The sequence below is a fragment of the Acanthaster planci genome, linkage group LG09, assembly GCF_054643075.1.
Source record: "Acanthaster planci isolate LZ-2023a linkage group LG09, COTS_SCS, whole genome shotgun sequence".
In the NCBI taxonomy this organism is placed as follows: Eukaryota; Metazoa; Echinodermata; class Asteroidea; order Valvatida; family Acanthasteridae; genus Acanthaster; species Acanthaster planci.
Window position 1 is genome coordinate 446,058 of NC_141785.1, and position 14,356 is coordinate 460,413.

Consider the following 14,356-nt stretch of genomic DNA (forward strand, 5'->3'; position numbering starts at 1 on the left):
TGGACTGCTGTGGAAAACAGAAATCAGATATTGTGAAGAACAAACCTGGTAATGAGAAACTAAATGACAATTGATACCACTCTACTAGCTGAAGATTTCTCAGAACTATAAGTGAAGAATAAACACCTACGTGTACATTTTCACAGATTTATGTAAACAAAATAAAACCAGCACTCCTGTACTGCTAGTGGTCAGCAATATAACTAAACGAAGTTACCAGATTGCCACAACTGAAACTTACATCTGTCTTGATGCAAAGTAGCAAGCATGGGAACTTGAAAATCATTTCTGCAGAGGAAGATTTATGGAGAACAGTGGTTTTACCGTGCTCGTACCAATCTTATTAATTAGTAAACAACTGCTTTTTATAGCAGCCAATTTAGATTTGGTACCCAGTATGCCAGTTATGTGTATATATGTGTATAGGGGATGAAGTTTGTATGCTGTGGAGTGAAAATGCAACAACCGAGTGTGTTTTAAACCAGGCAGGTATTGAACACTAGGTTGCTAACCCAATGTAAAAAGTCAAGCCTGCTGAGCGCATCCATGTTTGTGCACAAACCTATGGAAAACTTCAATTGTTGTACAGCTATTGTGGGGCCATTTGCCTCAGCATCTACCTGTATATTCTAAACCTTGCGTCAACAAAGTGGATACCCAAATCCCTAAACGCACAATTGTGTGTCCTTTTATTCAAGATGGTATGCACAAAGGAAGTTTCCTTGTGAAATGAAGGAACTGCCCTGCAAGACGGCCACCATGCAAAGCCTTTATAGACATGCCGTCACCAGGAAGGATGGGCGGGCTGTGAGAAAGAGACGGACGTTACAACAGGCATGTTTAGACAAGTTTCTTAGGAATGGTGCACAAATATATGGGTTGGTTGTAATGCGATGTTACGATGTCAACTTGAAAGTACTCACTAAATGCAGAAAAATGAAAACCTCACTCTTAAAAAGAGTGAGTCCCTTTTAAAACCACTCTAATTAGTACAAGCACTCTAAAAAGGAGTTCGAAAAAATTTAAACTAAAAAAGAAAAAGAAAGAAACCGAAAAGAGTGAGAGGCACTCAAAGAGAGGAGCGATATGAAGGACTATTCTTCTCCAGGTAGTCCACTTTCGGAGCACCACAAGATTTGTCTGTTAAATCCGAATTTTCTGCTGGCAGAGAATTGAGGGTTTTTAACAGATGTGACAACTTCAAAATCATAAAAGTCTACAGGCCGAAAATTCCTTGCTTTATGCAGAAAATTAGAAAATTGTATTGTCCACTGTTGGACCGTCACATCAATTTTTGCTTGTGGGAATTAGAAGTTTCTACTTTTCTGCTCTTGGAGCAGCAAATTCTACAGTCCAGAAAAATCTACTAACAAAACAAGGAGAAATTTAGGTTGTCCAATTTTGGTGCTTCATACTACCGTGTACCAAAGGACCTGTTGTTTCTGTGAAAAAATCAGTATACAAGATCCTTTTTGAAAGTTTGTTCAAAGTTCATTTTTAATAAGATTTGAAAACAAACTTGATAATACATGTATACCCTTTTTGCAAAAACGAACTTTGAAAATAATTCAAAACGACTTTTTTTTTTTCAAAAATAAAACAATATGTCTCCAACAACAGAACAGTACACATGAACTCTAAAAATATATACAGAAAAACGAACTTGGAAAATTAAAAATTGTTCACTGTTTGAGATGTATACTGGAACTGGTGGGCTTTCCTATTCATGTAATTGTTTGTATGCATGTTATAACTTAGATTCAAGAAATGGCTCCAATAAATACAGTTATATCATTTTTCAAAATTCTATGTGTAGGCCTGTATATTTTGGGAAAACAAAATACATGTATGTACTATGCCAACACCTTTAGTTTAAGTACAAAAATATGTAGAACACTATACAAAGCCATTTTACCCTGTAAAGAGGGTCCTTTTTACCTCACACTTAAAAGAAAACTGTGATGTAAAATTCTAACTGCGTGTAACCATGCCAATGTTTCCTGAACATTTGTAGTAATCCATGACACAAAAAAATTCAGTTATTGTTCTGCTCATTTTGAGTCTCTGTGATGTATAGTTTTGACATTATTGGCCCCACTCAACAGATTTAACACAGCACTACAGCATTCAATAACAAATACATATTGTAATTATCAACACCACATACATATCATCCATTTCTCTTGGCTGTAACATTGATTAACCCCAACATCATCCCCAGTGGTTAGTATGTAGAAAGTATATGACTTACAAATTAGAGCCCCACTTTTCATTGGCCTGACCCCGATACAAGTATCGGCCAGCCACAACTTTACTTGCACCGCTGGATAATGAATATTATTGCATCCCAGACGACGAACGCCAAGATGAACATTTATTGAAATTTATTTAATGCTGTGGCAATAAACTGTCGCTGTTTGAAACGAATAAAGAACGTAGGGCCTACAATTAGGGCTGCGCTCTTTAGATTAAGGCCTGAGTATTATCAGCTCCCGCTAAGGTGAGCATTCAGTTTAAATTATATAATACAGGTACAAATACACGATCACTTATCAACGATTGATAAGGAACTTGATGAAAGCTCGCAGTCGGAAACTGTTTCTATAAAGTTCATTGCCGACCCGTGCAAAAATCCTCACGTTGTGCATTAATGGTATAGTTTCTAAACGGGGCTTAATTTCTCGAGTATTTATTTCATCCTTTCTCACGTAAGGTAAACCTAATTTTGATTAATGTATTCAGCCCCATTTAAGTACGGTTATTAGCAGAAATGATGAGATTGAACAACAATAAGAATGGTATTCCCTGGAAGCAATGATCGGGATTAAAAAAGAAACACCTTTTATAATACATTCCTGGATAGGAGACACATTTGCACTTTACCTCCATGGTATCACTTACGCCATTACGCTAAGCCATTTAGGGGACCGGGAGAGTGGCTTAGCACTTGAACTTGACTTACTCTCCAGTGAAGTACTTCTTTGGTGTCGTCCATGGTGAATAGTTTCTGATCGGTTACAACATCTCTCTATAGGCCTTTTCAATATGCATGTCTTTATAAACTTCTTTAAACTTTATAAACTTATAAATACTTATAAATAAATAAAAACTTATAAATATTCGAGGAAAAACACCATGATTTGATTTGTTGTCCCAGATTTCTATGACAATCTGTTTTCAAGTGCATGGCCCCATTGAGTTTAGAGATCACATAACACCTCGGCCCAGATATCAGACACGATTGTTCACTGTCACGGTTTCACTCCCAAAACATCAATACAGCGGAGTTCCTCAATTATAGATAAACCCTCAATTAATTCGTCACCAACACCACGAAGTAACACAAATCTATAGATGTGTGCGCACTTCAACGCGTATGTTATAGAAATGTGACATTTACGTGCTCCATGATTTGCCGTATTCAGAAATTGACGTTTTCCTTAATTTACATAGTTACAATCGTGTTTTAAGAGCATTTTTTCAGTTTAGTCACCCATTTACGGGTAAATTAAAATCATTTTTTAAATTCAAAGTTTTTTGTATGCTATATTGACAAAACACACATTTGTGCTTCTTCGTGGAAACGAGATTTCTCGATAATGCACGAGTGTACAATATGCGTGCATACACTTGTGTCACTTCGTGAAACCAAAACTGCTCTAAGCACGCTTTTCACGAACTGGCACAAAAGTGAAGATATGTGTCAGTTCGTGGTGTTGGTGACGAATTATTTGCTACAAAGCCACAACATTCACATCGGTATATGTAAACATCTTCATAACAAGTTATTTCATACTAAAAGTAGCTCAATAAATCAATTTAATTGAAAAAACTCAAATATCCACAGCCGTGACAAGGTAACTTTAAAAACGGTTGCAAATGAGGGACGTGACGTAGCCAGGTTTTTCCACAAACGCTCTTTGGTAGCCCTCAGAAACTCGAATTTTTGCGGCGTTTTTTTAATATAGAGGAAACGGTACATTTTCCTTTTCCCTGTCTTTATTGACATTATATAGAAGTAAGCCTCAATTTCGGACTTTCCAACATCGGAAGGTCAGGGCCTTAAGGTGGATTTGAAGACATCATTAGGCTGTCATCTACAAAGTGTGCTCCCCTGCACACTACTCCACAAATTCCTCACTTAAACACGGACCGGCTAGACGTCCTCTGGAACACCGTCGACTTTTACACCTTTTTAATACCACACAACGCTAATGTTGGTAAATGTTAGAAGTATTCAGATGATGTACCAGCTGCAGCTTAAAAGGATTTTTATACACTTAAGCCCTCTGTAAGATCAGTTTTACCTTTCTTGGATATCAAGCTTATTTTCGTCTTTTGATTTGTGTATATGTATTTTTTTCTACTCTTAATTATGTCAATAGAGTAATGTCAGTCAAATTACACTAGTGTGGACTTTAAAAAGGAAAACAAACTATGTTATGTGCATTCCATTTACATTATCTTCAATACATCGTTCCTATCCTTAGAACGCTGAGTCCAGCAGACTTACTCTCACCAAACTCAAGTAGCCTGGGATAACTGAAATATTCCCAAAAGAAGGCATGAGTTGGTGTCTGCTTCCTATTTCTCGAAGGCGCTTTTTACACTTCACTGGGCCACTTCCCACACAAAGTCGGTCTCTTTATTGAGCGTCATCAGTCTGAAAATTGTCCAAATCCAGAGACTGCGTTGTCATCGGAAAGAAATGTTATGTCTTACTTCCTCTTACTTTGTTACCACAAGCGGTCGCGCAGCATCCCGCTAGTTCTTATTATGCAGCGTAGTTTACTTGTATCCAACCGGAGCTAAGTGACCCCCATCGGCGAAAAGAAAGACAGGTTGTTACCAGGGGGTTCTTGCACGTGTTCTTCGTGTACACAAAGACCATACATGCCGGAATAAATTAGTTACGCGTACTCGGCGTGCTCTGCATCAAAAGTATATACTTGCGCGTCCCATGGCGCGCCCATGCGGTCTGAGATCAATTGGTGAGTACCAAAAAGACATTTTCTTTTGTTGCGCTCGGAGCGGATAGTGATCACATTTTGAGCGTTGTTTCATTAGTTATTTCTGAGGTATGCTTTTTTTCAGAAGTGCTGACATATCGGGGAAAACACATCATAGGCACATCATCCATTATAATTGAATGCTTTGAGGACTCCCCGCTGTTAATTCGTTGATGAATCTGCGCATACCTTATGTGGGTATTTAGCTTACCTTTCCTTCTGTTTTGTCCCGAAAACGCGTACGCGCAATCAAACGTGCTTCGACAGAAAGATTAAGCAATCTTCGTTTAATGTCCAAGGATTAAGTCACACCGATGCCCACCTCCAGAGTACACACCAGCCACCATACAGCACCGCCTACAACCCTTTGTCAGAAAGATTACCCCTGATTACTTCCGGACCTCACAAGGTCAACTGTATTTCATCAGGGAATAATAAAACAACCCAATGCTTGTACCGTGATGAAATTATTTCCCATACAATAGGTCATTCTGCGCCACAGTTTTTACCCTAGGGTGATACTCCTATCCCTTACAAAAGGTCAACCTGTGCCATAATTTTTACCGAAACGTCTTCTTTAGGCCTATTCACACATTTCCATTGGTTTTGCAATCCGTCCCTTAGAAAAAGTCAACCTCTACCAGACTTTATGACTTATATGATATTCATTTTCATCCATACAACTGGCTCCATAGCCAACCTGTGCCGTAATTATTCACCGTACACCTCATTTCTATTCATATCATTATGATCACATTATTATTTTTTTAAATATTCATGTGACCTTTTCATATTCTGTAGCAAAGGTCAAAGTATACCAGACAGTCCCCTACCACCACTCAACGGTGCAGACCAATAATTCAAGTGAGATTATTTCTGGCCAGCTCATTAGCATTAAAAGTGCCCCCACAGTATCTTTTGAAAAAGGAGATTGTTTGGGCCCCAAAATGGTGAGATTGTGCAGGTCTTTGCCAGGATGAAGTCCCTGGGTCTTTGAGCTTTCAAAGAGCAGAATGGCTAAAAACTACGGTTGAAAAATGGTCATAAGTGCCCGAAAAGTTGAAAGTTGCCACTTAAAAAAATGGCTGAAATCGGACTTCGGAAAAATCACTTTTTAGGGAGTGATTTGGTTTTGTGGGAATAATTAAAAATGTAATTGGTTAAACCACCAAAAATTGAAAAGAAGTTGAAAGATAAGTGACCAGACAAGAATTTAATTTGGGTTTCAGAAATCTCAGGGATGTTGGCGTGCATGCTATTGGGCCCTGAAGAGTGCTGATTTTACACTGTTTTCAATGGGGCTTGAATTAGTGGACTGTACCCTCAAGTTGCACTCGGAGGACGCAAGTTAGACCACATGATATTCATGTATATGTAGGAAGCAGACGTCAATGACGATGCAATTCTTGTCTCCTAACAAAAGGGGCCTCTTGGGCCTCCTAACAAAGCACTAGTGTAAGCTGTTCCGGGAAAATTATTAAAGATTAAAAAAGTGAAAAATCGAAAACGGTTTTTGTATCCATTTTTCTGATTTATCACTGTGAATTTTGTTGTGTTTTCAATATTCACTGCCACTTTTATTCATCGTTTGTCGACGCTAACTTTTTAAAAACTAACGCAGACGAGAGCGAAGTGTTTTACATAGACTTCCAAACATCCCAACGCAGCCTAAAATTTATATTCAAACCATCGACATCTTAACTTTAAGACGTCTTCCAAATCGAGTACATGTAAAATCTGTCTAATGTAAAAAAAAAACAAAAAAACAAAAAAAACAAAAACAAAATCCAGATGTCGGCCAAACCAGTGGCGTACTTTGGGTTCAGGGGTGGAAATATTTCCGTCCATGAAATAATCGTCATTCTAAACCATTTAAAGTGCTGGGACTTTCAATTTATGAAAGCAGTCGGCGGCTTGCCCCCACCCCACCCCTTCCTTCTCTGGTCAAAGCCAGTGACACCTTCCCACAATGCCATCAAAACTACATCAAGCTGGCAATCAATGCCTAAACAGAGATACTGACAAACTACAAACTCGGCGGGGAATTTGAGAGTCTTAGTAATAAGCTGTTACTAAGTCTTAGCTTTGAAGAATCTAAAGAGATTTATAGACTTGAGAAACGTTTGAAATAGCAACTTAGGGAGTACCTCGAGTAATTCCAGCCCACGACATCGGGAAAATTGGGAATGTCCCAATGTCATGAGCATTACAGCTAGCTAGATACTCAACCTACTTTAAAAAGTTGAAGTTGCCCCCAGAGGATATAAACTAAATTTCAATGTCAACCCGTTTTTTGTACAAAACCACGAACACGTAAGAGTTGTGTAAATAAACTAGTTTGTTCATGCACTTTATTTCAGGAATGTAATTGGTTGATTTGGGTTTTCCTAAATTTGTTATTTATAGGGAGTAATATAATGACGGTTTCTTCTATGAGCGTCCCCAGAAAGCTTAAAGGAACCAGGAAACGGATTTTTCTTAGAATCACTTTTTGTGTATCTGTGTACTCTTCTTCCGTGTATGAAGACTGTTTGATACCTTTTTTGAGTTATCTGAACGGAACGGTGCACTTTTGAAGCATTAAATATTGATCAAGAATTTCTGGGCGAGGGCACTTTTGCTTTGATGTAAATCCAGAAAGATGTGGTTCAGGTTGCATGTTTTCATGTGTAAAATTATGAACCCTAAATTTGCTGAGAACATTTCTGTGAAAAGGATTTTTGCTACTTGCATATTCATGACAGCACATGATGTTCTGCTCATGAATATGCAAGTAGCATTAGCATAAAACAAAAAGCATCAAAATATGGGTTAAATTGCAAAACAAAAATTCATAAATATTCTTGAGCAAATCGGTGCGCGTCATTGGCCGATTCCACCTCACGTCTGGGAAGTAGAAATGATTCGCGACGTCATAGCGGTGAGTATCCGCGTCGCTGCCGTGCGGTCAAAAAATCCCTCTGGAACCATGTCATGGCATGTAATCTTGACGGAACAATTCAGGACTTGTATCCTAATAACTATTACAGAAAAGAACCAAAACGTGTGTCAGCACCAGACTATTCAAGCCTTATTTCTAAGCACATCTGCACTCCACTGTCAGTGTCATTGCATGAAAATTTAGCAGTTGAGAAACAACAATGGCGTCTGTTAGTACAAGTAACGTGAGATTTCTGGTTGGATATTTATAAATTGTAGTAAAACAAATACAGCATGGTTTATTTCGGGAAAATAGTGGGAATTACTAGGCCTACTTTCCCTCAAACCATGCTGTATTTGAATAATACAAGATTTTATTTCAAATAAAATATAAAAACACACTAACACAGTTGCTTTATGGCATTTCAGACTTTGTTCTCGTGTACCAAATTTATACAAATGAAATCTTTTGCCTGTAGTAAAAAGCTGATCAAAGTTCGAATTGTTTTGTACTGAAAATGTTAAGACGAAACGTCAATCGGACCGTCATGCAAATTAGCTAAAACATATGTGTAACTGTGTTTCAAAATCGTACTGAAATTGTGAAAAAGTGGGGGTCACAGTGGTCACATATATTTTTGTTTTCTGCCGATTCTGATACAGAAAATACTGATTTCTTACATCCACTTCCATGTAAACAGTATAACATCCACGTGTAGGTGGGAAAGTTTAAGACGCACAAACAGTGAGCGTCGTTGGCTCTGGAACAGCCACACGTTCTGATTCAGAACAGAATCTGCTTGCCCTGACGAAGATACTCATTACCGAAAGCTCGGCAATATGATAAATTACGAACGCTTTTGTGTCAATTTTCTGATCACGGTGTGCTACGCAGCCTTTCATATTCCTTTGGTCAAGAAGCAAAGTGTCTCTTTCCATACCTACAATACTGTAGGCCAAAATTGTTGGGACACGTGTCAAAAGCCACATCCTCCCCAGGTCCACCACTCCCCCGGTCAATATTGTCATCTTACGCTTGAGCGCAGACTGCACACTGAGAACCGACATCAAAAGGGGTGTACAAGGTAGGGGACCCAACGAGATTCAGCCAGGATTGTAGCTGTGAGGGCGCATTGCTTGACTCCGTGGAAAAGAGGTTGATCCCTGCGCACTGTTGGAAGACACGAGGTTGCGTTGTGAGAAGCACTCAAACGAAGGCGGGGCTTCAAAACTTGAAGTCCAGAGGTCTAGGGCCCTTTTCCAATACTCGCTCCGTCTCAGGTTTCATTCCTAAAACCAATCCCCGATTGTGGACCTGAAGCGTTTAAATTAAATTGGACTACTGTAATTTCTGGCTCTCTTGCATCTTATTTGATGTTTTGTGGCACTATTTAACTAATTACTGCGCCGCAGCTTCAACGTCAGATAGTTAAAAAACAGTTGAAGCCTCAGACGGAGTATTGGAAAACGGCCCAGGTCTTCACTCCATTGGAACATATGCAGCAAGGTATGAGACAGAGAGAACCCCCCTGCTTTGTGTTGGTCATTGTCTCGAAGGAATCTGGGGAATTCCTTTCAGACATCTTGGGGGATGTGTTAAGTAACAATAGTCTGGAATGTGTATAGGGATTGGACATGTGGGGGGGGTACCCCTCGGTCTCATTTCTTGCTGGGTATACATTGGAAATACGTGGAGGCGCGTAGACAGTAGACCTATAGCCGTAGCTCTGGAAGCCCGTTTCGGACACGGCCTTCAAATGTCAGGGTATCGTTAGGTCAGGGAGCCAGACTGCACTCTTTTGACCAATCCCAGTTGTCCACGTCCCACGTGCTATAGACAGAGAACCAATTCTGTCAGATTATCAGGAATGAAACAAGCTCCTGAAGCGGCTAAACGTGAGGAAGCAACATATTTCATCATTGTCGGAGCATGTTTTATCGAAGCTGGACCCTTTCAGTTTAGTGGACGAGTGGTAACGCTGCGAAGGGTTCCTTCCATTGAATTGTACACTTGCACATTTCTTGACATCATCGATCTTTGTCTTTGAACAACACAGGATTTAGAATGGCAAAACAAAAAGGTGGTTTAGCAGTCAATCTCTTTGCTTTGATTGTATTCTTCGGAACATTCACAGAGGCCGTTGGATGTGAAAGTAGGCGTGACTCAGTGCAGAAAATGGTTTTATATACTGCGGAAAATCGAGCCTTGAGAGGGGTTGCATCTACAAAGAAAAAGGTGCAATCTGGCGTCATCTGTGGAAGAGAATGTAACATGGATAAACATTGCAAGTCAATCAACTTCGATGAATCTAATGACCTGTGCGAAATGAGCAATGCAACCAGACAAGAATTAGGAGAAGACTTATCAGTAAAGCCAGGCAGCGTATACTTTGATGCAAACGAGAACACACCTAGCTTCTCCTTGCCTCCTCCTACAAGTTGCACAAAGTGGATGGAGTTGGGCTATGATAACAGCGGCGTGTATGCAATCTACCCAGAAGGACTGAACAGCAATGGCATACAAGTCTACTGTGACATGGAAACTGATGGTGGAGGATGGATCGTGTTTCAGAGGAGACAAGACGGCAGTGTGGACTTTTACCGAAATTCATCTGAGTATAATTCTGGCTTCGGTAATCTGTCTGGAGAGTTCTGGCTTGGTAATGACAATCTGATTAGTTTGACTTCGCATGGGTCGTGGGTGCTACGGGTAGACCTAGAGGACTGGGAAAACAACACAGCTTGGGCAAGGTACGAACATTTTCTTATTCCACCACACTCGGGATCTCGGTTAGAAACGAGGGACTTTAACAGCAGCAGTACTGCTTTTGACGCTCTGACATTTAACAAGTATTGGGCATTTACAACTAAGGATAATGACCATGATTCAGAAACCGACTACAATTGTGCTGTGGTCACAGAGGGAGCGTGGTGGTTCGATGAGTGTGAGTACGTCGATACCGCCAAATTGAACGGCAGATATTACTACGTGCAACCTAGCTCTACGCAGCACGGTATTCGATGGTACGGTTGGCATTATGATGTTTCTCTGAAAGGTTGCAGCATGAAAATACGCCAGCGTAAGTTCTAAGGTCGGTTTATGGCGAGGACGAACAATAGGCTGATGTAAGTGTGTGGTGAAACGTTTGCCTTGACTGTACATAAAAGTGGCTTAATAATTTTGAGACAAGTCAGTACTGACCAGCCTGGCCAGAAGGGGGGCAAATTGCCCTCCCTGGAAATTTTGCCTAATAAATAATGTTGCTCAATCTTATTGTCGAACGGTCCTGTATATTAGCAGTCCTCATGGAAAAGAAAACTCAATCCAAAGATTCTCCAAACTGGAACCTCTGTTACAGGCAGAGGAAGGTTGCGACAAAGGGCAAAATTGGGCACGGACTACAGTTCGATTAGTCTATTTGCGCAAGCGCAATGCAATCACACTCACAAGAATTTTTCCAATATTTTATCCTTTCCCACATTTCGCCGTTTGTGCAACCTTTCCGGCATAACAGTTCAAAATAACATTCAAGTTTGAATGGTCCACCGTTCATTGTGTCATGAAAAGACAGTGATATTTTTGCAGCATTATAAATCTTTCTTTTCGCCATGCGGGCAAAAAAAAATGTTGCACTCAAAGACAAAGTTAATTGACAAAAAAATGTATAAAGATAAGTAAGATTTAAGCTGTCTATTTGACTGTTATGAAAGTTATAACAATCGTCTAAAGTGTATTCAATGGTCTTTCATTATCATGTGAACAAAAACGAAACGTTATGTTGTTTTAATATCATATTGCAGGCCGAACAGTTTGATGCGTTTGAACTCAATTCGTTAATCAATAAAAGGCGTGTACATCATCACTTGATTGCTGTATGAAAAAAAAAGATTTATGAGTGTAGCACCTGGTGTATAATATTTGAATCCTTATGTTAAGCTTAGAGAGCTGATTAAATATCACCAATTTCAAAATTTCAATCGAAAAACTTCATTTTTTACGGGGTTAAAGTAGGCCTACACATTAAGCTTTCAGTTATTAGGAAAAGAATCTTTCCATTAGTTATTATGTAAACCTTCTCAAAATATATAGAAACAGAGGCAGTCATCCCAATGCAAAATGGACAAGTTGATGAGCAGACCACGTATACCTTCTTTTTCTGCAAACACTTAGTACTCTATATGGGGTACATTAGTTTAATGAATCCAACCGTTGTTATTAACGAGTTTTGTGCATCCTCGGAACCTGAACTTAAAGGATCATTTTATACAAATAAAAGTATATATGCAAAAACTAGTAAGAATAACATTTCATAAGGTGAAATATAAAATTAAACATCGATCTGTCACCGAATGAAATCATTCTTCCCACTGCATAGTTGCTTTATATAACGCCTGAATAAATCTTTTGTACACTTTGTGTACAACTTATCGTTTGCTTCAGTTCGATGCAAAATGCGACACGAAATTTTCAATATAGTTCATGCTTAAATGGGCGTTCATGTGTGTCTTACAGTTTGTTGTTTTATAACCTAATAAGTTATTCAGAAGAAGTCATAACTTACGAGTTCAGATATTTCCTCATTTTGACAGAAGACGGAATTTAACGGTGTTTCATGATTATTGATATCACCGAGATTTTGTGATAGCGCAAAGAGCCGCGACTATGTCTTCTGCTTGCGCAGACGCATCTACAACGGCATCTTCGACGGATGTACTCAGTGCCTTCCATTACAATGAATGACACGTGACCAACGACGCACAAATTAACAGATTTATTCAGGTATTATATAATACGCTAAATCGTTTTGCGTTGAAGATCACGATCCTCAACTGAGACACGTCTAAGTAGTATCCCCAGGTTATTCCAGATGTTCACAGCAGCATGGTATTACTATCTTGCACGAAGAATCAATAATCGATATTTCACCTTTAACTGAGTTCTACAATAAAAAAATATGTTCTGATGACCCATGACGTTGAATAAACTGAGTGATAAGAACATATAACAAGTTGCTTGTATTTTTTCGTTAGGGGAGGACGGGTTTTATTCTCAGGGAAGCGTGTGTACAAGTCACGGTCGCATCACCACCAACAAAAATGAACACTCTCGACCAACGCGGCTCTTTTCAACCGATGAGGGGGCGCTTCTGCTCGAGGCGGATACATCCCAGGGAAATTAGGGTGATTGCAATAAAAACCAAATCGCTCGGCATGGCAAACGAAGGGGTGTTTATTTATCTTTTATTTGTAAAAGATGGAACGGGGTGAGGTAAGGCCGGAAATGAATGGAACAAGTATTTTTTTTTATAGTTTCAAGAGCTATTCTTCACTCAAATTTGTTGGCTTAGCTGCATACATTTTCTCATCTCAACACTACTGAAGAAGGCCTATTAAAGGTCAACTTCCGATAAATCTTAGGATATGCATTTCATATATTTCCTTACGCGCCCCTTAATCCAAGGCCTGCGTGTTTGATAAGTTGTAAACTCCCTTTCGTCGATCAAAGTGGAATTGCGTTTTTTAAAATCTTGGCATGTGCATGTACACAATGCAATGCATTACACGCCGAGTTAAGAATTAAGTAACAGACCCAGAAATATTATGTGTTTTCTCAAAATGTAAAACAAAAAAAGCATGCACATATAGGCCTACATCTACACTGATAATAGATGGCATGGTGGCTTTGACGGTAGGTTTCAGAAGAATCCTTATGTTCCATTCTCTCGGACATGGCGGTTTCAGCGATAACAGAAGATCAAAGTGAAGGTTCACCACAAACCCGTTTACATAGGGTAAAATGTTGCATTGGTATAATTAGGAATCATCCAGTGACGTAACTAGGGTTCATTAGGGGGAGGGGGCACGTGGGGCCTTCATTTTCTGTAGGGGGCACTCAGTGGGTGCTGTCACAATTAAAACACTAACCAAGGCGGACTGTCTCCAAATTTTTCTTCTCTAATCGGGGGGGGGGGTTACAGGTGGGGACTTTAGTGTCCCCTCGGTTGCGCCACTGCCGTATTTTGACGTGATAAAAACATTACAGATTTTTTATAACAACGGATAGTGCGCAACATTATTGAGTGCATGGGTATTAGTTTGGTTTTGACATAGTGCGCCTTCAAGAGTTTGCAACGCATTGGCCAACCACAATGCGAGAAATCTGTCGACCCAATTAGTCTGGATACCAGACCTAAGATTCTTGCCACTCTACAAATCAATATACCCAGCAAAAAAAGAAACCGAGGGGTACCCCATCGACATGTCCAATCCCTATACACATTCCAGACTATTGTTACTTAACACATCCCCCCCAAGATGTCTGAAAGGAATTCCCCAGATTCCTGCGAGACAATGACCAACACCGTCTCATACCTTGCTGCATATGCAAATCAAGGGGCTGGTCAACATCGTTCTCATGGGAACGATCC

The 14,356-nt window shown here is 39.6% G+C and overlaps 1 protein-coding gene across 1 annotated transcript; it reads left to right on the plus strand.

The window, feature by feature from the left end:
* The first annotated feature begins 9,428 nt into the window (after positions 1-9,428).
* Positions 9,429-12,884, plus strand: LOC110982305 (microfibril-associated glycoprotein 4-like). The gene has a single exon (XM_022240635.2). The coding sequence runs from the start codon at positions 9,994-9,996 to the stop codon at positions 11,017-11,019; it is 1,026 nt and encodes a 341-aa protein (XP_022096327.2). The 5' UTR covers positions 9,429-9,993; the 3' UTR covers positions 11,020-12,884.
* Positions 12,885-14,356: the final 1,472 nt, after the last annotated feature.